At 61.9% G+C, this 25,470-nt stretch overlaps 1 protein-coding gene across 8 annotated transcripts; it reads right to left on the bottom strand.

The window, feature by feature from the left end:
• Window positions 1–282: 282 nt before the first annotated feature.
• LOC102086261 (protein O-GlcNAcase-like) lies at window positions 283–21,059 on the bottom strand. Of its 8 annotated transcripts, XR_010472002.1 has the most exons (18): window positions 20,450–21,059; window positions 17,741–17,792; window positions 10,069–10,162; window positions 9,519–9,649; window positions 8,745–8,947; window positions 8,330–8,428; window positions 7,850–8,134; window positions 7,340–7,489; window positions 5,669–6,828; window positions 5,424–5,598; window positions 5,081–5,137; window positions 4,176–4,261; window positions 3,830–3,934; window positions 2,175–2,266; window positions 1,607–1,799; window positions 1,356–1,527; window positions 779–1,021; window positions 283–662 (listed from the first exon to the last, which is right to left on the bottom strand). XR_010472002.1 is itself a non-coding variant. In XM_065060055.1 (17 exons), the coding sequence occupies exons 2-17, from the start codon at window positions 17,767–17,769 to the stop codon at window positions 885–887; spliced, it is 3,168 nt and encodes a 1,055-aa protein (XP_064916127.1). In that variant the 5' UTR covers window positions 17,770–17,792; window positions 18,387–21,059; the 3' UTR covers window positions 283–884. The 8 variants fall into 8 exon arrangements, 7 of the variants coding, with proteins under 7 accessions (XP_064916127.1, XP_064916124.1, XP_064916129.1 ...); XM_065060055.1 differs by having other exon boundaries at window positions 283–1,021; window positions 18,387–21,059; XM_065060052.1 differs by having other exon boundaries at window positions 283–1,021.
• Window positions 21,060–25,470: the final 4,411 nt, after the last annotated feature.

Here is a 25,470-nt window from a genome sequence, read left to right as displayed (position 1 = left end):
GCAGCAGAGCCCCATCCCGCGGCGCTGGGGAGCCCTGCCACAGCACACGGCTGCTGGCACCTGGAGCTCCTTCCTGCAGCGCGGTGCAGGGCAGGGCCAAGGGCTGGTGAGCAGCTGGAGAGGCGGACGTGTGGGGAGCTGCTTCATTTGAGGTTGCACAGGACCAGCTATAACGACGGCTGGGGTGAGGTGGACAGGCAGGGCTGGCTGCAAGCTGGGCATGAGGGTGTGAGAGGGACATGCTGGTACCCCAACAGTTTCCCCCAAGAGATGAACCACGGCGAGAGCCCAGCAAATACTTTATTGCCAAGGACAGCACTTCCCTCGGGCAGCAGAGATGGCAGCTGCCTCACTGTGTCCCACACCAGACCATGCGGACAAGCAGGTCCTTGGTGCCGAGAGCCAGCCCCGGCACCGGCTGCCCTGCCTAGTGCCATGCGGGATGGAGAGAGCGGGACAGCCAGCCCGCAGGACAGGGACACCCTCTTAGCGCTGGGGCACGGTGCCATGCTCTGTGACCCGAACACGGCCCACGCGGTTCCACCAGGCCTGTGCTCTGCAGCCAGCCCAGGGATGTCGCTGGCTGCCCAGCAAAGGTGGAGGGTGCTTGGCAAGCAGGAACAGTCAGGGGAGGAGCAGAGGGGCCCTGCTGCCCAGATCTCCTGAGAAGGCAGAAAGACCTCTCTGTCGCCAAAGGACCCTCACAGCCGAGTGCCCTGCACACATCCCAGTGACGTCCTCCTCACCCCCAGGCTATGTCCCCATCACGTCCACCTGCCCTGCTCAAGGTGCGCGCTGCTCCCGCTGCCTCGGGCCGATGCCGTGCAGGATGGGGGTCAGCACGTCCTGCAGCACGGCCTCCCTGTGCCTGCACCCCCAGCTGCTCAGAGGAGACGTCCCAGGAGCCGAGTGCCAGGAGAGCTGTCCCAGGCCACTGGCAGGGCGACAAAGCCCAGCCTGCTGTAGAAGCTCAGCTGCTGCTGGTCAGTGGCACTGACCTGGCAAAACACTCCCCGCGACCCTGGAAGGGCGGGGAGAGGTCAGGCCCTGGCACCAGGACCCCAGTGCTGGGGTTGGCGCCAGCGGCTGGGACCCCCTCCCCCAGGGGGGCAGCCTCTCCGCAGCCCTTTGGCACGGGGTGCCTGAGCAATGCCCTGAGACATGGGTCCGTGTGCCCTGGTGGGCATGCCGGGGCCAGTCTGAGCCAAGGACGGGACAGGGAGCCCCGGGGAGGGCTGAGAGGTGGGGTGCGGGTGGGGCTGGCCCCTGGCTCTGCAGTGGGCAGGGGAGCAGGCAGGACAGGGCCGTGCAGGATGAAGGGGACTCCAGGGCCCCGGCTCGGGGGCCGTGCTCACCGTTGGCCCTGAGCGCACTGAGCAGGCAGATGGCCAGGCTGCGGCTGGCCCCCACGTCCAGTACACGGGGGGCCGTGCCCAGCTGCACCAGGGAGGGGAAGCGCCGCAGCACGGGCACGGGCACAGCCAGCGGCTCTGTGTGGAAGAAGAGCAGTGCTTCCTCCAGGGCACCCTGCGGGAGACAAACACAAGTGAGGGAGCTCTCTCCACAGCCCCATACCCGCTCCCCTCTGCTCCAGGTGCCCCCTCACCTGTCCTGGAGCTGGGGTCCCTGCGCCCAGGTCTCGGGGGTACTTGTGCCGTGTGGCCGGTAGCCAGTTGCTGTCTCGCTGTTGCAGGAAGTCTTCAGCGCAGAGTGCTCCGGCTGCGTAGCCGCACGGGCCACCCTCATCCTCCAGCACGAACGTGTACTCGGGGCTCAGGCTCAGGAAGCTGCCCAGCAACCTGCCAGCCAGAGCAATAGCACCGCTGAGCCGCACCTGGTGCCCAGCCTGGCCCAGGGAAGCTCAGCCCTGTCCAGCCCAGCCCAGCCTCCTCCTTCCTGCCCCGGCGGGACAGCACCCCAGCAAAGCCCTGGGCCAAGGGGAGCCCCCGCAGCCCCCACAGCCCAGCTGAGAGCGGGTCCACCTGCACGGACACTGGCGCAGGGACTGCCCTCCCTGTCCCCTTCTGCACGGCAGGGCCATGGCAGCCGTGCTGCAGGCACAGCTGGTCCCCACAGCAATGAGAGGAGGGGCCGCTGCCTCCCAGTACAGCCCAGCATCGCCCTGCGCGTGGCCGGGCTTGGCAAGAGGGAGCCCCCGAAGGGCCACGACTCACCTGTCACCAAGGAGGTCGGGGTGGGCCACGAGGATCTCTGCGACTTTGGGGTCACAGTCCAAACTCTCCCGGCACATCTGGTAAAGCTCTGCCTGGAAGATGCAGACCCACCTCAGCCCTGCTGGCCCTGCCCCATCCCTGCCGGGCCACGGGACCAGCAGCTGCCCAGGGCGACTATAAAGGAGCGCAGCCAGGGCTGTGGCATCCCGCATGTCCTGGCCAGGGAAGGTGCAAGGGTATGCGCTTCAGCCGTCCAAGGGCGCAGGCATCTGTGCCAAGCAATGCACTGAGCACCGCCTTTGCTGGCCTGAGGCTCATTGCCACAGCACAGCAACACTTCCCAGGGGAAGCTGCATTGCAGCCAGCACCCCGGAGCGGCAGCTGCTCAGCCCAGGACCAGGCATGCTCAGAGCAACAGCAGCAAAACCAGCCCTGAACCTCAAGTCTCCACAGAGCATGTGCAAAGTGGGACACCTCAACATTTCCCGTGTTGGTCAGAGCTGAGTTTGCTGGTGCTCGTGGGGCCAGCAGAAAGAGCACCCTGCTAAAAGCCTTGCTTCTCAAAGCACAGGCCCCACCGCCGGCCGGGGCGGGACAGAGCTCTTCCGAGCGCCGCTCCCAGAGCCGGCTGAAGCGCTGAGCTGGGTTTTCTCTCAGAGTTTCACTGAACACAGACATTCAGCTTGTTAAAGCTTAGCCTGATCAGATTAAATCTGACAACAGGCAGATGAAGAAAAGCTCTTGCAACGGAAGTGCTGGCAGCTGCAGTCTGATAATAATACAACTCGCTCTCATGTGCCGGCAGCCCCGCTCTGTTATTTGTGAGCGCCGCAGCTCCCCGTTGCCGGGCGCTGTATGAGCAGGGGTGTGCAGTTGTGCCCGTGACGGCTGACCTGCCGCGCTAGCGCTGCCTTTAGTGAGGGAGGCGGCAGGGCCAGGAGCGGCGTGTTCAGCGCAGGCTGTGGCACAAGGTAAGCCAGGGCTCTGCTGGATTCAGCAGCAGTTTAACTCCCGTGTCTCCCCACCTCCAAATTCTCCCATTCCCTCCCTGTCCCATCGCACGGCTGGGATGTCACAGGCAGGGCTGGCAGCAAGCAGGTCACAGCTGACAGAGGCTGCTGCCTCTCCAGTGGGAGCTGCCCTATAAACTGGGTGAGCGTTTGAAGAAGGGGCTGATTTGGAGCTGGACCCGGACAGGCTCAGGCCGTGCCCAGAGCTGCAGGCTGACGAGGGCTGCAGGTCGCCATCCACCCTTGTCTGTTCCAGATGGCCTTCCTCTGCTTGTGGCCACTGCTGGAGATCAGCACCGGGGCTGATCTGGAGAGCCCCTCGCAACCTGGTGACCCCAAGTCTGTGCTGGTTTATCCGCGGCTCCTGCTGCTTGCACCTGGGCTGGGTCTCCCTCCCCGGCTGCTGGCTGCCAGAGGGGCAGGTGACGGCCCCTGCCGAGGCCGCCGGGGCTGGCACGCTGCTGGACACAGCCCCGGGTGACCTGCCCAGGCTGTCCTTCTCTGAGCGGGTCTGGAGCCCAGACATCCCTTCCCACCTGCATCACCTGCACTGCGAGCTCAGTACTGCGGCAGCAGCAGATGAGCACGTGTCTCGTTAGACCACGCACGGGTGAGCTCCGCCACCCCTTCGTGCCGCGGTCTCACCTTGTCCGGGGGCAGCAGCGGGCGCAGCAGGTACAGCTGGCTGCATGGGAAGAGCGGAGGTGGCTGGTAGAAGAGGTCACAGCTGTTCCCCACGGGCAGCAGAGCCTGGAAGAGACACGGCCCAGCAAGGAGCAGGTTGTCCCGGCTCCAGAGCTTGTCCGGAGGCAGCAGGAGGAGGGTCCCCCTGGGGCACCCTGAGCCTCAGGAGCTGCAGCCGAGGCACAGAGGCCCAGGGCACCTCTGCCTTCCCGCGACCCAAAGGCAGGGCCGGGAGCAGCAGCTGGGATCCCAGCTCCCCAGCGGCTGCAGGAGCCCTGCAGCCCCACAGCCTGGCGCGGGCTCTCACCTGCAGCTCTCCAAACAGGCCCCCACGGCGTGCCCAGGGCTCGGCGTCCCCCCCCAGCAGGATCGGGGCAGTGATGCTCTTGCACCCTGGAGGCAACAGGCAACAAATAGGTGAGGTGAACAAAAAACCTGCTGGGCTGAGGGAGATCAGCCTCCACTGCACAGCAATGTCATGACGCACTCTGGTCACAGCTCCAGGGGTCTGTCCCAGAGCCGTGCGGCCCCGGCACAGGACCTCTCCTGGCCGCGGCGGCCAGCCGCACGCCTTCCGTGACGAAGCCTGAAGGGGGGAGCGGGGAAAGGTGCGATCTTGCCTCCACAAAGAGCGTGAGGTAAGACAGCTCCGGGGTACAGCCGCGGAGCTGCAGCCTGGCACGGCGTGCGCCTGCTGCCCTGCACAAGGGGTTCGAGGCACATGGCCTGTCCCACACTGGACCTGGAGACCCTCATTTGGTAACAGGTCCTGGCTGGTAAGAGATAACAAGGCTCACAGAACAACTAGGGCACCCTAAACCAGAGGAACTGGGGCTCCCAAGGTGGTGCACAGGCGTTCAAAATCCAGCCTCATCTCTGCCACCCGGGGCATTACTGCTTCCCATGGCTCCTGGATCCCTTCAACCAGAAAGGACAGAAGGTGCCTGGATTAAAAGGCCTGAGGAACCATGTCCTAGGAATAGGACTGTGAGAGATGGTGAGGAGCCGCTCCGATGCCTGCCCTGTCCCCGCAGCGGTGCCCCATCCTGCCTCGGTGTACCGGGCACGCAGCGCGCCGGCCTCCCTGTGGCCATCCCGCCCTGCCGGCCGCGGGGTGCCGGGGGAGGCAGCCCCATGGCCAGTGCCGCTGCTGCGGGGCTGGAGGTGACCGGGCAGCAGGCGGGAGGGGAACTGGGCAGCACTGGTACTCACAGCCAAAGCAGCTTCGCCAGGTGCCCTTGGGGTCGCGGTCGCAGAGGAGATGCCCATCTGCAAGGGAGGCGAGGCAGTTACGTGGGTACAGCACAGCAGGAGGTGTTCTCCCAGGAGAGACCCTGCCACCCCCTGCTGGACACAGGGGCCCCAGACTGCTACGAGGGGTCCCAGGCACCTTCACCTCCTTAAGGGGAGGAACAGTGGATCACCACAGAACAAGCCTCGGATGCGCGGGTGTACCACAGTGCCCAGGGGCTGCTGCCCTTCAGGGAGTCTGGATTTGGTGCAAACAGGGACTGCAGGGCCTCAAGGCTGGCTCAGGTCTGGCACCAGCACGCACCCAGCCAGAGGACGAAGGCACTGGCGGCCAGCAGCACGTTGCGGATGTCCCAGAGGTAGCGGTGCAGGTCGTAGAGCAGCGCCCGGCCGGCGCTGCTGACCAAGCGGCTGTGCAGGCGGCAGATCTGCGCGCAGAGCAGCTGGAAGGACTGGGCTCGGCCGCGCCACCTCGTGCCCTGGGGACGGACGGGCGTCAGTGCGACCATGGTGGGCACCGGCCCGCAGCAGTGCCTGGACCAGCCTTACCCCACTGGCATCGTCTGCTGCCGCCGGGACACCCACGCTGAGGCTGTTTGCCCAGAGCCACCGAAAGTGCTCCAGGAGATGCTGTGCCTGCGAGCCGTGGTGGTAGGGCAGGTAGAAGAGCTCTACCAGCATCCGCACCTCGTCTAGCGTCAGTGGTGCTGTGGGGTTGGACCTGGCCTCGTCTGGGGTCACCGGGGCTGTGGGGTTGGACCTGGCCTCCTTGGCAGTCAGTGGTTCTGTGGGACCAGACCCAGTCTTCTCCAGAGTCAGCAGGGCCATGGTGCTGGACACAGCCTCCTCTGGGGTCCAGGGTGCCGGGGAGCCAGGGCTGGCACCAGCCCCATCGGGGAGCGGGGCTGCAGGGCCAGGGCTGGCACCAGCCCCATCGGGGAGCGGGGCTGGGGAGCCAGGGCTGGCACCAGCCCCATCGGGGAGCGGGACTGCAGGGCCAGGGCTGGCACCAGCCCCATCGGGGAGCGGGGCTGGGGAGCCAGGGCTGGCACCAGCCCCATCGGGGAGCGGGGCTGCAGGGCCAGGGCTGGCACCAGCCCCATCGGGGAGCGGGACTGCGGAGCCAGGGCTGGCACCAGCCCCATCGGGGAGCGGGGCTGCAGGGCCAGGGCTGGCACCAGCTCCAGGCCCTGGGTGTGTCTGGGACATGTCAGCCCTGCTGGCCTCGGGCTGGGCGCTGCAGGGGGCCTGCGAGGGGCTGCCACCCCCTGTCCTGGCACCACTGGTGGGAAGGGGAAGGTTCTGGCTGGCACTGGCCCTGTTGCTGCAGCACATGGCAGGGCCTGGGCTGTGCAGGGTCTCCGTAGCCACCGGGGCTGTTGTGGACGGGGTGCTCCCGGCCGTGCTGGGCAGAGCAGAGGGCTCGCAGCTCTCTCTGCTCCCTGTGGTGAGCTGGTCCCAGGCCCCTGTGGGGCTTTGCTGACCGTCAGCAGAGGTCCTGCTCCCGCTGCCCTTCCCAGGCTCCGAGGTCACCTTCCTCCATCCCTGCCCCGGTGCCATGCCGCAGGGCTCACGGCCACCCTGCTCCGCCGCACCGGGAACACAGCCATGGGGCTGGGGGTCAGACACCACCTCCTGTCCTCCTGAGTCGGGCTGCAGCCTCGTTCCTCCCTTCAGGCTGACGCTGGGGTGTCCCAGGGCCTTTCCTCCTGGCAGAAAGGAGCAAGGGGAGGCCCCGCTGGCACCTGCATGGAACCTGCTGCCCACAGGCAGGACAGCCCTGGGGCGGCTGTGCCGGGAAGCTCCATCTCCAAGCTGGCGGGACCAGGGAGCTGCCAGGACCGAGGGCTTTGGTTTGCCCTGTGCCTTTCAGGCTGCCGTGGCAGCTGAGGCTTTGCAGAGGCAAACACTGTGAAGCACCAAGCTTGCTCCTGGCTGAATCCGCTCCTCCAGAGCCGTGCCACAGCCTGGGCCAGCGCGCTGCCAGCCAAGGACATCCCCTCTGGCGTGCGGCTGGGCCAGCAGCACCCACGGGGCAGCACGGCACGAGGGACACCCACAGCCGCCCACCACGGCACACAGACCGTGCAGCAGCACCAGCCACAGCACCCCATCCAAACGGGCAGGGACGGGGCTCCCTCACCCACCGAGCGCCCAGCAGAGCCCGACCAGCACTCCGGGGGGGCTGAGGGTGCTGCACAGTGAGAGTTCATCACCTACCTGGCTCCAAGGCCTGCTGGTTTATCTCGGCCACCCAGTCAAGCAGCGCCAACTCCAGGGCCTCCTGGGGGCTGTATGTGCCCTCCCGAGGGCTATATGTCCCCTTCTGCGGGCCTTGGCTGTCCCTCAGGGCTGCTGTAACCTCCATCCCTAAGGAACCGGTGCTCATCAGCCTGGGCAGTCCCATTCTTTGCTTGACAGAGCTGTCGCACACCGCACTGGGGGCAGGCAGTCCCTCCTTGCCACCCCAGGGAGATGCCCCCGGGATGGATGCCATGCCCAGGGGTGCCGACTGGTGCCCATCCGGGTGAGACACCTCACCCAGGTGAGACAGACACCCCACCCCAGTGAGACACCCCACCCCGGTGACACCCCACCCCGCTGCCACGCGGAAGCCTCAGAGCCGAGGCGCAGCCAGGCGGCGATGGCCAGGCCCTGTCCTGGGGGCACGCAACCCCTGCCAGCCCAGGCGCCATGTGCAGAGCTGCCTGGTGCGCTGGGACCAGCTACCTGCGTGATCGGGGCGGGCACAGCTCCCCAGCTCGCTCTGAAACCAGCTGCCCAGGGTGTGTATGGGGATGAAGTTGGCCTGGAGCTCGCAGTTGGGGTTGAGGAGCAGTCCGCGGAGCCTGGACATGAGGCCGGGGGCACGTCCCGTGTAGGGGCCCAGGAAGACACGTCTGCAGTCGTAGTCGTTGGCGTAGAGGTTGTCCCAGATGACGGGGCGGCGCTGCAGGACGCCCTCCACCTCCTCCAGCAGCGTGGCCGAGAGCTCTTGTGACACCACCTTTGGGCCTGGAGCACCACAGCACGGACACGCGTGGAGCAGCAGAACACGGCCCGTCACGCGACAGGGACGTACACGTGGCCGGGCACCGAGCATGGGGACGAGGGTCACCCCCCAGCACACGCTCCCCAGCCAGCAGAGCAGACCCACAGCCCGACCCGCTGTCGGCCCCACGGCACCCCCAGCACCGGGCCGGTGCCCACCTGTCCAGATGACGCCGATCCCCGGGAGCAGCTCCTGGCCAAGCGTCAGCAAGTAGCAGGACTGGCTGGGGCTGGGGGAGCACAGGGAGCTGCAGTACTCTGTGGAGAGAGCAGAGAGCAGCCCCGTGGGGCAGAGACCAGGAGAGGAGAGGCTGCCTGGGACCAGCGGGTGGGGGCGGGGAACGTGTGCATGGGAACAAGCGCGCACGGCTACTGCTGTGCCAGCCCGTCTGCCGCCTGGTCCCGTCCCAGCCCTGAGATCCCCAGGGCTCCCGCAGGAGCAGGACGGGGCCAGCCGGCTCTCAGCAGGCACGGGCACCGGTGCCGCCAGCCCCGGCTGCTGTGGGGCGCCCGGGCCGGTCAAGCACTGGGCCCCAGGCATGAGGGGCTGGGGCCGCGCTGCTGCAGGCGGTACCTGTGGGGCAGAAGAGGAAGATGGAGGGCTGGCCCAGCTCCTGGTACGCCTCGTTGGCCACAGAGGCCTGAGCCTGCGCCAGGGAGGGGAAGACGTCTCTGTCAGCTTGGCACATGCAGGGGTCGATGTCATCAAAGAGCAGAGCGAAGGAGTGGCACCCCATGGCAGCCACCTGTGGGCATGGGCACGGACTGCAGGGATCCCTGGGCAGCAGAGAGAAGGGAGGCAGCAAGCCCTGGACGAGCCCCCGCTGCCCGGGCAGGGGTCTGGGCGCCCAGATGGGCACAGCGGGCAGAGCAGCCCCCGCCGTGTCCCCTCGCACAAGGCCCAGCCGTTCCGTGGGCACACGCCAGCCCCACAGCCACGGCCCCAGAGCTGGGCACGGCCACGTTTGCTGGAGGTGGTGGCCAGGCACGGCGCAGGGCAGCGGCCGCCGGGCTGTGCCGCGGGCAGGAGCAGCTGCCAACAGAGAAACCCGCTGTGCCGGCGGCTCCTCACCCTCCTTGAGGAGCCGGGGTCAGCACCACCTGCACCGGCCTCCGGTGCTGCCCGGCGAGCTCGGGGCTTGACCGGTCCCTCTCCTGCCCCAGCGCTGCCCAGGCACCGTCACCGTGACGGGGACAGCACATCTGCCACCGGCCACCCCACAGCTGCTCCCCAACATGCAGCAGCAGGAGGGGTTTACGGAGCCCGCCAGCCTTTGGGGTGGGCATGGGGCTCACGCGCAAGCTCCTGTGCCCCTTGCCCAGCGGGGGGAAGGAAGGACCACGGTACCTGCCTGAGTTTTTGCTGCAGCAGGAGCCGATCCCCAGCACTTGAAAACACCATGTCCTGGCCAGCAGAAATGGCAAAAACAAACTCCACACCCTGCTCTTGGGCGGCTTCGATGAGAGACCGCATGCGGGCTGGGGACAAAGCGGGTGCTGTGAGCGCGGGGAGGAGGGAGATGGAACCACAGTGGCCCAAAAGGAAGGATCTGAGGGCATCGTGAGGCAGGAGAGAGCACCTGGAGATGCCCAGGGGAGAGTTTCCAGCCCCTTGGGAGATAGAGGGCTCTCTGCAATGGTCTCCAGGCCCTGGCACATTCAAACATATTGCCAGAGCCCCGTGGGGAGCTCCCTGTGCTGGGTGGGCTTGCGGGCAATGCCGTGCGATGGGGTCTGGGAGGCTCCTTGCACCGGCAGGGTCTGGGGTTGCCCGCAATGGGCAGGTTCTGGGCAAGAAGAGCGGTAACAGCCCGCCGGAGCCTGGCTGGGATGCAGACCTTGCTTCCCCCCGCAGACCCTGCGGCCGCCATTTGGGGCCCAGCGGAGCCTCTACCTGCCTCGTGCTCCGTGTAGGGCTCTCGCCAGAGCAGCCGGTGCTTCAGCTCGTCCTTGGGCGCGTACATGTAGCAGTTCAGCTCCCGGCGTTTCAGCCTGTGCAAGGACAAGGGGTCACCCGCGGCTCCAGACGGCTCTTTGCAAAGCGGCACTGGGGCAGGTGCCACCACAGCACCAGGAGCCCGTGTCCCTGTCCCTCCGCGGATCTGCGCGGGGTGCCGCAGTGCCAGCCCCGGCCCACACACAGCGCAGCCGCGATTCCATCCCAGTGCTCCCAGCGCCAAGCCCAACAACTTGTGTTGTTTAGGGACCCCTGGAAAGATCGCATCTGGATGAGAAGGTCCCGGAGACCAGCCGGACATTGTCCCCCGGGGGACGGGTTAACACCTTTGCTGAGGAAAATGCGAGTGGGAGGGACCAGCTGGGCCTAAACGGCCCGTTGTAACCGCTTGAGAAAGTCTGTGATGATGAAAAGCTCCATGTCCTGAGCAAGGGGTGGAGGAGGGGCGAGCGGCCAGAGCGGCCGCAGGGCGGACAGGGGATCCCGGGAGACGGGGAACAAAGCGGCAAGGAGGTGAACGGGGCTGGCGCTGCAGGAGCAGCTCCGTGTGCTGCAGCTGCATGTGCTGCAGTTCGTGTGCTGCAGTTCATGTGCTGCAGTTCGTGTGCTGCAGTTCATGTGCTGCAGTTCATGTGCTGCAGTTCATGTGCTGCAGTTCATGTGCTGCAGTTCGTGTGCTGCAGTTCATGTGCTGCAGTTCATGTGCTGCAGTTCGTGTGCTGCAGTTCGTGTGCTGCAGTTCATGTGCTGCAGTTCATGTGCTGCAGTTCATGTGCTGCAGTTCGTGTGCTGCAGTTCATGTGCTGCAGTTCATGTGCTGCAGTTCGTGTGCTGCAGTTCATGTGCTGCAGTTCGTGTGCTGCAGTTCGTGTGCTGCAGTTCGTGTGCTGCAGTTCATGTGCTGCATTTCATGTGCTGCAGTTCGTGTGCTGCAGTTCATGTGCTGCAGTTCGTGTGCTGCAGTTCATGTGCTGCAGTTCATGTGCTGCAGTTCATGTGCTGCAGTTCGTGTGCTGCAGTTCATGTGCTGCAGTTCATGTGCTGCAGTTCGTGTGCTGCAGTTCGTGTGCTGCAGTTCATGTGCTGCAGTTCGTGTGCTGCAGTTCGTGTGCTGCAGTTCGTGTGCTGCAGTTCATGTGCTGCAGTTCGTGTGCTGCAGTTCGTGTGCTGCAGTTCGTGTGCTGCAGTTCGTGTGCTGCAGCTGCATGTGCTGCAGTTCGTGTGCTGCAGTTCATGTGCTGCAGTTCGTGTGCTGCAGTTCATGTGCTGCAGTTTGTGTGCTGCAGTTCGTGTGCTGCAGTTCATGTGCTGCAGTTCATGTGCTGCAGCTGCATGTGCTGCAGTTCATGTGCTGCAGTTCGTGTGCTGCAGCTGCATGTGCTGCAGTTCGTGTGCTGCAGCTGCATGTGCTGCAGTTCGTGTGCTGCAGTTCGTGTGCTGCAGCTGCATGTGCTGCAGTTCGTGTGCTGCAGTTCATGTGCTGCAGCTGCATGTGCTGCAGTTCGTGTGCTGCAGTTCATGTGCTGCAGTTCGTGTGCTGCAGTTCGTGTGCTGCAGTTCATGTGCTGCAGTTCCATGTGCGGCAGCTCCGTGTGCTGCAGTTCGTGTGCTGCAGTTCGTGTGCTGCAGTTCGTGTGCTGCAGTTCGTGTGCTGCAGTTCATGTGCTGCAGTTCATGTGCTGCAGTTCGTGTGCTGCAGTTCCATGTGCTGCAGTTCATGTGCTGCAGTTCATGTGCTGCAGTTCGTGTGCTGCAGTTCCATGTGCTGCAGTTCGTGTGCTGCAGTTCTCGTGCTGCAGTTCGTGTGCTGCAGTTCGTGTGCTGCAGTTCATGTGCTGCAGTTCATGTGCTGCAGTTCATGTGCTGCAGCTGCATGTGCTGCAGCTCCGTGTGCTGCAGTTCATGTGCTGCAGCTGCATGTGCTGCAGTTCATGTGCTGCAGTTCGTGTGCTGCAGTTCGTGTGCTGCAGTTCGTGTGCTGCAGTTCATGTGCTGCAGCTGCATGTGCTGCAGCTCTGTGTGCTGCAGTTCGTGTGCTGCAGTTCATGTGCTGCAGTTCATGTGCTGCAGTTCGTGTGCTGCAGTTCATGTGCTGCAGTTCGTGTGCTGCAGTTCGTGTGCTGCAGTTCGTGTGCTGCAGCTGCATGTGCTGCAGCTGCATGTGCTGCAGTTCGTGTGCTGCAGTTCATGTGCTGCAGTTCATGTGCTGCAGTTCGTGTGCTGCAGTTCGTGTGCTGCAGTTCATGTGCTGCAGCTGCATGTGCTGCAGTTCATGTGCTGCAGTTCATGTGCTGCAGTTCATGTGCTGCAGCTCCGTGTGCTGCAGTTCATGTGCTGCAGTTCGTGTGCTGCAGTTCATGTGCTGCAGTTCGTGTGCTGCAGCTGCATGTGCTGCAGCTCCGTGTGCTGCAGTTCTCGTGCTGCAGTTCGTGTGCTGCACTTCATGTGCTGCAGTTCATGTGCTGCAGCTCGGTGTGCGGCAGCTCCGTGTGCTGCAGTTCGTGTGCTGCAGTTCCATGTGCTGCAGTTCGTGTGCTGCAGTTCGTGTGCTGCAGTTCGTGTGCTGCAGTTCATGTGCTGCAGTTCATGTGCTGCAGTTCGTGTGCTGCAGTTCATGTGCTGCAGTTCATGTGCTGCAGTTCATGTGCTGCAGTTCGTGTGCTGCAGTTCATGTGCTGCAGTTCATGTGCTGCAGTTCGTGTGCTGCAGTTCATGTGCTGCAGTTCGTGTGCTGCAGTTCGTGTGCTGCAGTTCGTGTGCTGCAGTTCGTGTGCTGCAGCTCGTGTGCTGCAGTTCGTGTGCTGCAGTTCCATGTGCTGCAGCTCGGTGTGCGGCAGCTCGGTGTGCGGCAGCCGTGGGTCTGGCTGCAGGCTCCATCAGGCCAGACCCCGCTGCGGCTGCACCGCGGCTCTGCCAGGGCCTGCACTGGGTCCTGAGCCACCCACACCCGGGACACAGCGGCGTCCAGATGTGACTCACGCGGGAGCGAGACGGGGAGGAGAGCGCCCAGCTCCGCGGGGGCTCCGCTTGCAGCTGGAGGGAAGGGGAGGGAGCCAGAGGGAGAGCAGAGCCCGTCTGCTCGCGAGAGCAGACTGCACCGTCCCCCGGCCCTGGCCTCGGACAGCACAGACGCCTTCCAGAACTGCACAGTAATCCCAGACTCACTGGAAATTACCGGGATGGGGCAGACGCCTACCTGGACAGCTCTCCTGGCTCCCCTCCACGGAAGCTGTCTGATATACTCATTTATCTTTATTTATCCTCCTCAGCAGACAATGTTTTACATGTTCCCACAATGGAACAGACCAGGAAGCACTTTGTGTCCCACATGATGCAGACACCTCATCTTGTTTCTTTCCAGAGCAGCAAACACTGAAGATCATAGTGCTCACACATCGCAGTCCTGTCCAGACAAGGCCACCGTTAGACCTTCTCAGCCCTAGCGTGCTTCAAAACACCAATACTGCTTTCCTTTCCACGATTCCCCAAACTTTCTAAGCTACATTTTCCTGTATCTGCATCTCTGGTCCTGCACTGGTGACCAGCACAGTGTCACCAGCGCGCCCCCAGCACGACCAGCACGCTTCCCCACGGTGCCCGGCTGCCAGCGCCAGCGCCAGCACAGCCCCCGGCACACGGCCCGGCGACACTGCCCACTGCCAGTGCACTGCCGCGCCAAAACCACCGCACTGCCCACTGCCAGTGCACTGCCGCGCCAAAACCACCGCACTGCCCACTGCCAGTGCACTGCCCACGCCAAAACCACCGCACTGCCCACTGCCAGTGCACTGCCCACGCCAAAACCACCGCACTGCCCACTGCCAGTGCACTGCCCGTGCCAAAACCACCGCACTGCCCACTGCCAGTGCGCTGCCGCGCCAAAACCACCGCACTGCCCACTGCCAGTGCACTGCCGCGCCAAAACCACCGCACTGCCCACTGCCACTGCCAGTGCACTGCCCACGCCAAAACCACCGCACTGCCCACTGCCAGTGCACTGCCGCGCCAAAACCACCGCACTGCCCACTGCCAGTGCACTGCCGCGCCAAAACCACCGCACTGCCCACTGCCACTGCACTGCCCGTACCAAAACCACCGCACTGCCCACTGCCAGTGCACTGCCCGTACCAAAACCACCGCACTGCCCACTGCCAGTGCACTGCCGCGCCAAAACCACCGCACTGCCCACTGCCAGTGCACTGCCCACGCCAAAACCACCGCACTGCCCGCACCAAAAAGACGGCAGTGCCCGCGCTGTCCCCAACACACTGCCCGTTCTGTGACCAGCACGCTCTCCTCACTGTCCCCAGCACACTGTCCATGTCACTGTCCATGGTGGCAGTGCACTGCCTGGCTCTTGGCCACGGTGCTGCCCACGGCGGGTCCTGCGGGGCCCGGGTCTGTCACTGGTCCTGTCCCTGCAGCTCATCCCGCCCACGGCCGGTGCTGGGGCAGCAGCTGCCAGGACACCCCTGTGCCTCCCCTGAACAGATCAGCTCCCACCCCAGCACAACTCTCACTGCCAGCCAGTGGCAGCTCCTGCCCACATCCTTCCATGCAGGGACACGTGGTGACACGCAGACATACATGGCGACTCACAGGGGCACAAGGGCCACCTCAGCACCAGGCAGGGATGGCAGCCTCTGGCTAAAGTCACCACCTGTGCCCACGGTTGAGTGAGGCGGGTTTGCTGTGCCATCCGTTCCACAAGGACAAGCGTGGCTCCAGCGGGCCGGGCTGACCGGAAACCCCCGCGGTGCCCCCGCGGGGAGCAGGGCACGGAGTCCCAGGCAGGCCGAGCTGGCCGCGCGCGGTGGGCGGCAGCCGGGACACATGCGCTGTCCTGCAGCCAGCGCACCCGCTGGGCTGGTGCTGTGCAGAGATGGGGCAGTGCGCATTGTCCTGACAGCTCAGCACTCAAGGTGTGGTGAGCAATCCCGTGTTCTCTCTCACACGGATCTGACTTCCCATTCCAGCCCCTCCACCTGCTCCCGACACCCTCCTGTGCACGGGCTGCCGCAGCCACCCACACCGCGGTGCAGCGGGGCAGGGCAGCTGTGCCGGTGCCTCCAGAGGCAGCACTGCCGGGCTGGCGCTCTTCCCCAAACCCTGCCCAGCCGCCACTGCTCTCCCACGGCGTGGGCAGCAGGTCTGGCGCTGTCCCCTGACCCCACCGCTCCCCATGACAGCAGGTCTGGCGCTGTCCCCATGACCCCACCGCTCCCCATGGCAGCAGGTCCTGTCCCTGTGACTCCACCGCTCCCCATGGCAGCAGGTCCTGTCCCCATGACCCCACCGCTCCCCATGGCAGCAGGTCCTGTCCCCATGACTCCACCGCTCCCCATGGCAGCAGGTCCTGTCCCTGTGACTCCACCGCTCCCCATGGCAGCAGGTCCTGTCCCCCTGAACCCGCCGCTCCCCATGGCAGCAGGTCCTGTCCCCATGACCCCACCGCTCCCCATGGCAGCAGGTCCTGTCCCTGTGACTCCACCGCTCCCCATGGCAGCAGGTCCTGTCCCCATGACCCCACCGCTCCCCATGACAGCAGGTCCTGTCCCCCTGAACCCGCCGCTCCCCATGACAGCAGATCCTGTCCCCATGACCCCACCGCTCCCCATGACAGCAGGTCCTGTCCCCATGACCCCACTGCTCCCCATGACAGCAGGTCCTGTCCCCCTGAACCCGCCGCTCCCCATGGCAGCAGGTCCTGTCCCCCCTGACCCCACCGCTCCCCATGACAGCAGGTCCTGTCCCCATGACCCCACTGCTCCCCATGACAGCAGGTCCTGTCCCCATGACCCCACCGCTCCCCATGGCAGCAGGTCCTGTCCCCATGACCCCACCACTCCCCATGGCAGCAGGTCCTGTCCCCCTGAACCCGCCGCTCCCCATGGCAGCAGGTCCTGTCCCCCTGACCCCACCACTCCCCATGGCAGCAGGTCCTGTCCCCCTGACCCCACCGCTCCCCATGACAGCAGGTCCTGTCCCCCTGACCCCACCGCTCCCCATGGCAGCAGGTCCTGTCCCCATGACCCCACCGCTCCCCATGACAGCAGGTCCTGTCCCCATGACCCCACCGCTCCCCATGACAGCAGGTCCTGTCCCCATGACCCCACTGCTCCCCATGACAGCAGGTCCTGTCCCCATGACCCCACCACTCCCCATGGCAGCAGGTCCTGTCCCCCTGACCCCACCGCTCCCCATGGCAGCAGGTCCTGTCCCCATGACCCCACCACTCCCCATGGCAGCAGGTCCTGTCCCCATGACCCCACTGCTCCCCATGACAGCAGGTCCTGTCCCCATGACCCCACCACTCCCCATGGCAGCAGGTCCTGTCCCCCTGACCCCACCGCTCCCCATGGCAGCAGGTCCTGTCCCCATGACCCCACCACTCCCCATGGCAGCAGGTCCTGTCCCCATGACCCCACTGCTCCCCATGACAGCAGGTCCTGTCCCCATGACCCCACCACTCCCCATGGCAGCAGGTCCTGTCCCCCTGACCCCACCGCTCCCCATGGCAGCAGGTCCTGTCCCCATGACCCCACCGCTCCCCATGACAGCAGGTCCTGTCCCTGTGACTCCACCGCTCCCCATGACAGCAGGTCCTGTCCCCATGACCCCACTGCTCCCCATGACAGCAGGTCCTGTCCCCATGACCCCACCGCTCCCCATGGCAGCAGGTCCTGTCCCCATGACCCCACCGCTCTCCATGGCAGCAGGTCCTGTCCCCATGACCCCACCGCTCCCCATGGCAGCAGGTCCTGTCCCCATGACCCCACCGCTCCCCATGACAGCAGGTCCTGTCCCCATGACCCCACTGCTCCCCATGGCAGCAGGTCCTGTCCCCCTGAACCCACCGCTCCCCATGACAGCAGGTCCTGTCCCCATGACCCCACCACTCCCCATGGCAGCAGGTCCTGTCCCCATGACCCCACCGCTCCCCATGGCAGCAGGTCCTGTCCCCCTGACCCCACCGCTCCCCATGACAGCAGGTCCTGTCCCCATGACCCCACCGCTCCCCATGGCAGCAGGTCCTGTCCCCATGACCCCACCACTCCCCATGGCAGCAGGTCCTGTCCCCATGACCCCACCACTCCCCATGGCAGCAGGTCCTGTCCCCCTGACCCCACCGCTCCCCATGACAGCAGGTCCTGTCCCCATGACCCCACCACTCCCCATGGCAGCAGGTCCTGTCCCCATGCCAGCCAGGCGCCCCCCTGCACTAGGGACTGGTGCCCACCCGCTCCACCCAGCCCCTTCCAGGCCCCATCCCCAGGTCCCCATCCCAGCACATCTGGCTGCAGCTGGGCTGTGGCAGAGTCCCAGCACCCTCTGCCGGCACAGGGCAGCACAGCCCACATCTGTCCGGGTGTCCTCGGGCCGCCTGTCCGCCCCCTGTCCCTGGCTGGACCCGGGCGCAGGAGTGCCCTGGGGGCACCGGGAGCAGCCTGAGCTCCCCGGCTGCCGGTGCCCGGTGCCCCAGGGCTGGCCGGCCGCAGGGGCCTCCGTCCCGCATGGCGTCCTCCCCGCTCTGCCTCCACAGCACTCCGCCTTCCACCCCGTCACTCCACCGCAGGCAAGTACCTTCAGACAGGAAAGTTCGGGATACTTGCCATTGAAAGAGAAGTTTCCTCTGTTCCATAGACCATGGTCTCCCATAGAAACCTGTAAAAGTGAGAAAAAAAAACCACAACACGACACCAAAATGCATTTGTAACTGCCGTAAAATCAAGTCTCTATGTGCTGTCCCCAGGTGGCTGCTCTTAAACCCAGATATCCGCCAGCTGTTCACCTCTGGGCACGTCAGAATCGTTATCCTGATAGGGCCCTGCAGGGCACCGGTTGCCGATCCGGGGGTACGGCGCCGTGCTGCCAGACTTCCCGGGAGAGGCAGCTGGCAAGAATGACACAGGGTGGCTGTGACCTGGGGGGCTTTGCACAGTGAAACCGAGCCTGGAGGAGACAGCTGAGGGCTGGCTGCGTTATAGGGCACCCGAGCATGAATTCAGGGTGCACCAAGGCACAGAACTATTGTACATCCATCACAGAGTTTTCTGCCTGGGGATTTTCTTCTTTACAGAGACTGGTTCTGTCTTTCTTTGCATCTCCCTGTGTCTGTGTAGTGTCAGGCTGTGTGAAGCAAAGCATCATCACTCCCACATGGGCTGTAAAAGCTGCTCTCTGTCTTTAACCACTGCAAAAATCAAGCTGCACCAAAGCCGCACTGACAGATCTCCCCTCCAGGCTGCAAACACACACCCGCACTGCGGCGGGGCAGGACTCGGCGGCGTCCCCGTCCCACTGCGAGTGTTCGGGTCAAGAACACACACGGCCTTCCGGGATGCCCACGAGCGCTGGACTGTGGCTCCACAAGGTGTTTCACAGACACCTTGTCTGTCCCCCACTGGAAAACACCCTCCCCATGAGCTTGCAAGGGAAAATCCAGAAAGGGACAGCACACAAGGAGGCAGCTGTCTGCTAACAGACCCTCCTCAGCGCCCGCAAGGACATTGCCCTTCCAGAAGGTTCACACCGACAGAGCCGAATGCAGGAACTGCAGATCTGGACTCAGCAAATTCCCCAGTGTTCCTTAACATTTCCACTCCTGCCGCCTGCGCGCTCTGTGCCTGCGCGCCGGCGCCTGACAGCCGCCTGCCCAGCGCTCCGGGGCTGGGGACGGCAGCCGGGGCACTGCTGGGCGTGCAGCGCCGCTCCCCCACCGAACCGCTTCCAGGGAAGGGCCCGTCCTATTTCTGCATGTAGGAAGACCTGGGAGGCGCAGAGCTGTGTGCAAAGCCAGCGAGAAAGAACACCTGGTGGACAGCAAGCTCACTCGGGGACAATGGGAGAACCGGGAGGTGAACGTCTCCGGCCAGATGCAGATTTGACAGCTTCTTAAAGACGAGGTTAAGAGGAACCTGTAAGTGTTCCAGCATCGACTCGAAATTTAGCAAGAGAAGGATCTTTAACATTTCAAGTCTCTGCGAGAGCCGGCAGCTGCAATGGGAAGTCTCACAGAAAATGCATTGTGTCTTGAACAGGGCTGGCACCGAGCTATCGAGGCAGCTTCCTAGATTTGGATGGGCTCTGCTTTGTGGGCAACTTTTGAACCAGTCAACGCACCTTCCGGCAGAGGAGGCCACCAGGAGCAGATATTCAGGGAAGTGGATGCATCTGCTGAACTGTGCACCGCACAAGGGCAGATGGCAACTACCCTGCAGTCTGGGAGCAAGGACCGGCTCTCGGCATCCGGCACCAGGCCCAGAAAACAGCCACGTTTCCCACACACCCGAGTGCACCGGAGCTGGTCTGTGTGGGGGAGACCCTGCCGCCCCGCTGCCCCGGGAGGGGCCGCCCGACGGCCCAGCGCCAGCCACGGGCAATGGCGTGGTCGTTGCACCACAGCACTGACCATTATCTTCTTTTTCTGCCTGCCTGAACATGTACGCTGTTCCATCTACTTTGAAATAATATATATCTGTCCCACACCATGCACAGGGCCAAATATGTGGCCACTCAGGGATCAAACATTTTACCCAAAGAAAGTATTTCCATGATAAACAGATTTTCCATTTCTCAGCCCCCCGGAACCCCTGCTCAGCTCACAGTGAAGTCCCAGGAGTCCCCGTACAGCACCTGCCGGCAAGCCCCTCCCTCACGCTTTGCTGTGAACTGACAGGACCCTGCAAGCGCGCTGCCCACCCCGTACGCGTGCCCTGCCAGCAGCTCTGTTGAAAACGCCTGCGCCACCGGGGCGAGGGAGCCTTTCCATCCTGTATCAATTTTTCTTGTCTGACTCGTATTTCTTTTCACTATCAACCTCCCCACCCCTGTGCTTTCTATTTATCTCGTGTTTATTTGCACGGCGGCTCTGCTCCTCCCGGGCAGGGCGGGCACTGCTGCCGGGAAGAGCAGAGGTGCTGTTGCCAGGCCTGGCCCCAGCGCAGAGATGCTGCACAAACAGGAGCTGGGGGCGGGCCGGACAGGGCTGAGCCACACGGGGCTGCCGGGCCGGGCGGTGTCCTCGGGCAGGGACGGGGGGGCACACACGGGATGTGCTCCCATGCCCCGGGCAGGCAGAAACCCTTCAGGGTGCTGAAGCCGGGAATGGCTGCGGGATGCAGCAGTGATGTGGGGAAGAGCTGGGCAGCGTCAGCAGAGGGTGCTGGTCCATCACCCCCGGGCAGAGGTGGGGGTGTGCAGGGGCCCGATCCCTGACTCCCCAACACCCGGGGGCTCGGGCGCGGCTCGGGTCCCGGCGGCCTTTCCTGGCCCTGCTCGCTCCGAGTGGACCGGGCAGGGCCCCGGAGGGACCTACCTACCTTCCACCACGCCGCAGAGGAAGCGCGGCCGCCCCGCCATACCGCTGCTGAGGCGGGCGGAGGGACGGGGGGGTGCGCGGAGGGATGCAGGGAAGGACAGAGGGGTGAGCGGAAGGATGGAGGGACGCGCGGAGGGATGGAGGGTGTGCGGAGGGATGGAGGGTGTGCGGAGGGATGGAGGGTGTGCGGAGGGATGGAGGGACGCACGGAGGGATGGAGGGTGTGCGGAGGGATGGAGGGTGTGCGGAGGGATGGAGGGACGCACGGAGAGATGGAGGGTGAGCGGAAGGATGGAGGGACGCGCGGAGGGATGGAGGGTGTGCGGAGGGATGGAGGGACGCACGGAGGGATGGAGGGTGTGCGGAGGGATGGAGGGACGCACGGAGGGATGGAGGGTGTGCGGAGGGATGGAGGGACGCACGGAGGGATGGAGGGTGTGCGGAGGGATGGAGGGACGCACGGAGGGATGGAGGGTGTGCGGAGGGATGGAGGGACGCACGGAGGGATGGAGGGACGCACGGAGGGATGGAGGGACGCACGGAGGGATGGAGGGTGTGCGGAGGGATGGAGGGTGTGCGGAGGGATGGAGGGTGTGCGGAGGGATGGAGGGACGCGCGGAGGGATGGGGGTGCGCGCAGGGGCTGCCGGAGGAGCGGCTCCGCCGCCTGCCCTCCCCCGCCCGCCGCAGAGCAGGGGGCGGCCCCGGCGGGTGGCGCCGCGGCGGGGCCGGGGCGGGGCGGGGGACCCGCGTAGCCCCCGGGCCGAACCGCCCCGTGGTGGGCCGGGCGCTTCAGCCCCTGCGGGTCGGGCGGGCGCAGCTGCCCGGTGCCGTGCGGGAGCGGGGCCGCGGCCCGGGGCGGGCTCGGCAGCCCCTCGGCAGCCCCGCCGCGCCGGCACCGGGGGGAGCTCAGGGCAGCGCCTGGTCCCAGCCCGCTGCCCGCGTCAGCCCCGGCACCGCGTTCCCCGCCGCGGGGTTCTCCCGGTGCAGGCCCAGGGCAGTTGTTTTTCCTGCTTTTGTAGCGTCCAGGACCCAACAGCCCCAAGTCCGAGCCCTGTCCCCAGCGGCCGGACGTCATTGTCCCCTTGTGCTCGGCACTGAGCTGGCACCCGCCCGCGGTGCCTCATGCCGGACCCAGGCTGTGACGCCTCTGGCTTGCCAGGTTCATGGGATCAGGGCTGTTCCATGTGCCTTGCACGTGCCTCGCCTGCTCGTGCATGTCAGGCTGCTATTTGCCTTTCTGACACTACTCTGAGCTGCTGACACGTTTGGCTCGTGATCCGCTCCTTCCCACAGGTTCTGGTTTGCAGAAGTGCCACGTTAGTTCCCCATCCTGCAGCTGCAGTCACTGCAGGACTGCGTTTGACATCACTGCCTTGCTCGGCTGTTTTTCTGATGACTTTTCCTATTTGTCAGTCTCATTGTAAGGTGGACCTGCGTTCTGCAGCCTTCCCCAGGCAAATGGCCTCCTAACCCAGAGAGCAAACGTGCCGCGATGAAGAGACGGGGACGCAACTTGATGCAAGCAAAGTGTCCACTTTATTGTTCTCTACACAATCCTTTTATACTGTTACATACATTACAACTACTATCGTGGATTATACTGATTGGTATACCAACTAATTAGCTCATACATATTACAAAAGCTGAGCTCATGATAGGTTAGTAAGAAAGCATGCATATCTTATCTTAGGTCCTTGTAACTACATGCCTTTCGTGTTAGGAAAGCTTCGCGCGACTATAACAAGATACTGTTGCCAAACCACCAGTTCCTGTGCTTTGTTCTTACACCCATCGGCTGTAATTTTCCACAACCCCCCAGTAACTTCCCATGCTAACACAGCAGGTCCAATAACTAAAATCAGCACATTGCCTATAAATACAGCCAAGATAACCCACATCTCCCCCTTTTTGTTTTCAAACATTTGCTTCTTCCCAAGGTCGGCGCCCAACCAGTTCGAGGACGTCTTGCTTCTGTACTGGGAGTTTTCGGGAGGTCTTGTGCTTGTACAAGAAAAATCTTATTTACTGAAGCGGTTATCGACTTTTGTAAGCACTGCAAAATACATGGAATCGTTAGTAATAATACACAAATTACTAAAAGGATCAAAATTCCCTGTTTAAGTAAATCTTTTATCCACCCTGTAATTCCCCAAGAAGCTAGCCACCCATCGAGTCCATCCATTCCTTCCTGCACATTGTGAATCCTTTCTCGTAGTTCTGCAATCTGTTTATGAATGCTCACAGAGTGGTCAGATAGATTCATGCAACACATTCCTTCAAATTCTTGACATCCATGTCCGTGGGCTAGTAAAAGGAAATCTATGGCGGCACGATTCTGTAAGACTACATGTCGTAAGCTATCTACATCTTGAGCTAATCCTGACAAAATGTCAGAGGTCGTGTTAAATTCTTTGACAGCCCAGCATGCCAATTGTTTTATTTTATTCCAATTGCTTGCGGCCATTCCACCAGGCAAAAATAGGGACAGAGCTATAGTAGATCCTAAAGACCCTAAATTGACGTGATCATCGCAATCTGGTTGTAATTGTCGCAATGACCTTTTTGATCTGGTACTATTGCTCAGGGAACGATTAAGCACGTCCCTCATATGGGGTGCGAACAGCGTAAGTCTCCCAATATAACAAGGTCCTCCCACAGGTTTAAAAGGAATTCCGGGCCATGCTCTATCTCCACAAATCAAGAAATAGCCTTTTGGCAACCTTACCTGTCCAGTGATATTGGCCACATCTCTAGTCCCTGTATTCATCGAAATGTTCCAATGACCAGAGTTACCTGACACGTTTTGATAATGAATCAGTGAATCTAATGTCTCTTTGTGACCATCTCGAATCAAATACCCAGTCCAGCTATCACCAAAATAGACCACTCCAGTCCCGTTAACAGGAAGAATCTCCGGACTCATATTAGAGCAATTTTCGCGATTTGAGATGTTCTCCCATTCCCCCTGTGGAGGGAAGGAGCCCCAAAGTGTCAGTTCCTGAAACGGTAAGTGATTAGAGAAATTGAGCCTTTGAATTAAGCCTTGCTGGAGCATGGCTCCCTGCTCTACTGGCCAGTCGCTACTTTTTATACACCATCCGTCACTGTTATTTCTCCTCCATTGCCAATATGAGGAATTGAGTACATTCGACAAATCAGGGGTGTTAACGTAACCTCGAAAATCGTCTAGGTGTACATATGGGTACCCAATTAAACATGTTCTAAACGGATCGCTTACTTGCGCCAGGGACAGACAAAAGTCTGTGGTCCCAGTACGATTTGCCCACGTGAGCCACACATTAGTACGAGGGTCAACATGATGTAAATCAAAGCTAAGACCTAAGCTTATAGTACTTAACAAAAAGATTAATACTTGGCCCATTCCTGCAGGCTCTTAGTCTTCCTTCTGTTTCTCTTTTTCCGACACCTCCTTTTTGTTTCCTCCCACTTATCGGGGTTTACTTCCCAGGTCTGTGGTACTGGAACAGATTTATCACATTCAATGGCTTTCCAAAGGACAATATTTGATTGCTCAAAAATATACCTATGCCATTTTTCTAATTTTTCCTGATAGGAGCGAGTTCTATCGCCCTCAATTCCAGTTTCCACTGACAGCCTCTGTAAGAGCCCTTGATAATCCTGCAAACAATAGTCACACCACCGTTTTACGCGGCACCTATTTACCCACTGTGGTCTTTCGCAGTCAGCACAAATTCTAAGGATCCAGAAATTGCACACTTCGCAGTCTGGACATTGAAGCTCTCGCTTATCTGTTTCTGAGACGGAATTCATTCGGGAGCAACGTTCTCCTCATCGAACGCAGGTTCTGGAGCGTTATCAGAAGACTGCCGTTGCAATGTTTCTCGGAAGGGTCTCACGTTCTTTGCCGGGATCCAGCGAGGACCTCTCTCTGTGGAAACACAAGCATAACCTCTACCCCATGTAACAAGGGGATAGGGTCCCATCACTTTACCTGTTTCGGGGTCCCGGATCAATACTGGCGGCTTAATCTTGGGTTCAAAAAGGGTGTTTGTGCTAAAATGACGAACTACTGGAGGATTGCTGTCTAACAGGGAACAATTCAAAAAATTAAAAACATACAAGGCTTTCTGTAAGCGCTCCTCTGGTGTAGCAGCCCCTATTCCCCCTTTTTGTTTTAATAACAAACGTAAGGCCTGCAGCATTTTGATGAAAAAAGGAGTGGCTGAGTCGAGCTTGCGCTAATCGATCTGGTAACACCTGCACCGGTAGCGTAAGCAAATCCGCTTGTCGGTTCCCTTCTGCAATAAAACCAGGTAGAGAAGTGTGAGATCGGACATGCATAATAAAATAAGGGTGAAGGCGGGAATCTAACAGGAAAATGAGTTCTTGTAACAGATTGAACAGTGCCGCATGAGAAATATCCCGTAGCACAGAAGCTTCTGCTCGGCTAACAATTCCTGCAACATAAGCAGAATCAGTGATTATATTGAGAGGGGCAGACCATTTTCGAAACACTCGAACAACTGCAGATAATTCTACTATTTGAGGAGAACCCTGTACAGTCTCTACATCTGAGCTCCACCGTTCCCGATGTTCATCCCACCAAAGGATAACAGACTTGTGAGATTTGCCAGACCCATCTGTGAATACAGTGAGGGCTTGTAAAGGCTGGTCACTCCGCTTTGGAACAGGTAAAAGGTGAAAATCAATGCTTAACAGCTTGTGAGAAGGCGGATGAGAAGTGAGTTGGCCTGCGTAGCCAGTCAGGGCTATACCTAGTGCATCTGATTGTTGTTGTAACCATTGTAGGTAAACACTTGTTACTGACATACATATGAGGGCAAAGTCCGTGCCCGCCAGGGTAAGTAATCGCTGTCTGGCCCTGATGATTAAAGATGCAAACATCTCATGTTGGGTAGAAATCGTCTTTGTGGCTTGGTTAGGCAGAAAAATCCATTCAATGATTAGTAAAGGGTCCATTTTCTGGCAGTCCCATTGAAAAATAAGCGCATAAGGCTGTCTAGCAGGATTAAGGATG

This window comes from Columba livia, chromosome 4 (genome assembly GCF_036013475.1).
Source record: "Columba livia isolate bColLiv1 breed racing homer chromosome 4, bColLiv1.pat.W.v2, whole genome shotgun sequence".
Taxonomy (NCBI): Eukaryota; Metazoa; Chordata; class Aves; order Columbiformes; family Columbidae; genus Columba; species Columba livia.
The sequence above is the reverse complement of the archived record's forward strand: the minus strand, read 5'-3'. Positions and strand labels throughout refer to the sequence as shown.

Coding starts and splice junctions, on each gene's coding strand:
- LOC102086261 (XM_065060052.1), bottom strand. CDS start 20,489: ATGGCGGGGCGGCCGCGCTTCCTCTGCGGCGTGGTGGAAG. Junction 7,490..7,849: donor TGCCCGCCCCGATCACGCAG/GTAGCTGGTCCC, acceptor CCGGTTCCTTAG/GGATGGAGGTTACAGCAGCC. Junction 1,022..1,355: donor CAGTGCGCTCAGGGCCAACG/GTGAGCACGGCC, acceptor CCGCCCTTCCAG/GGTCGCGGGGAGTGTTTTGC.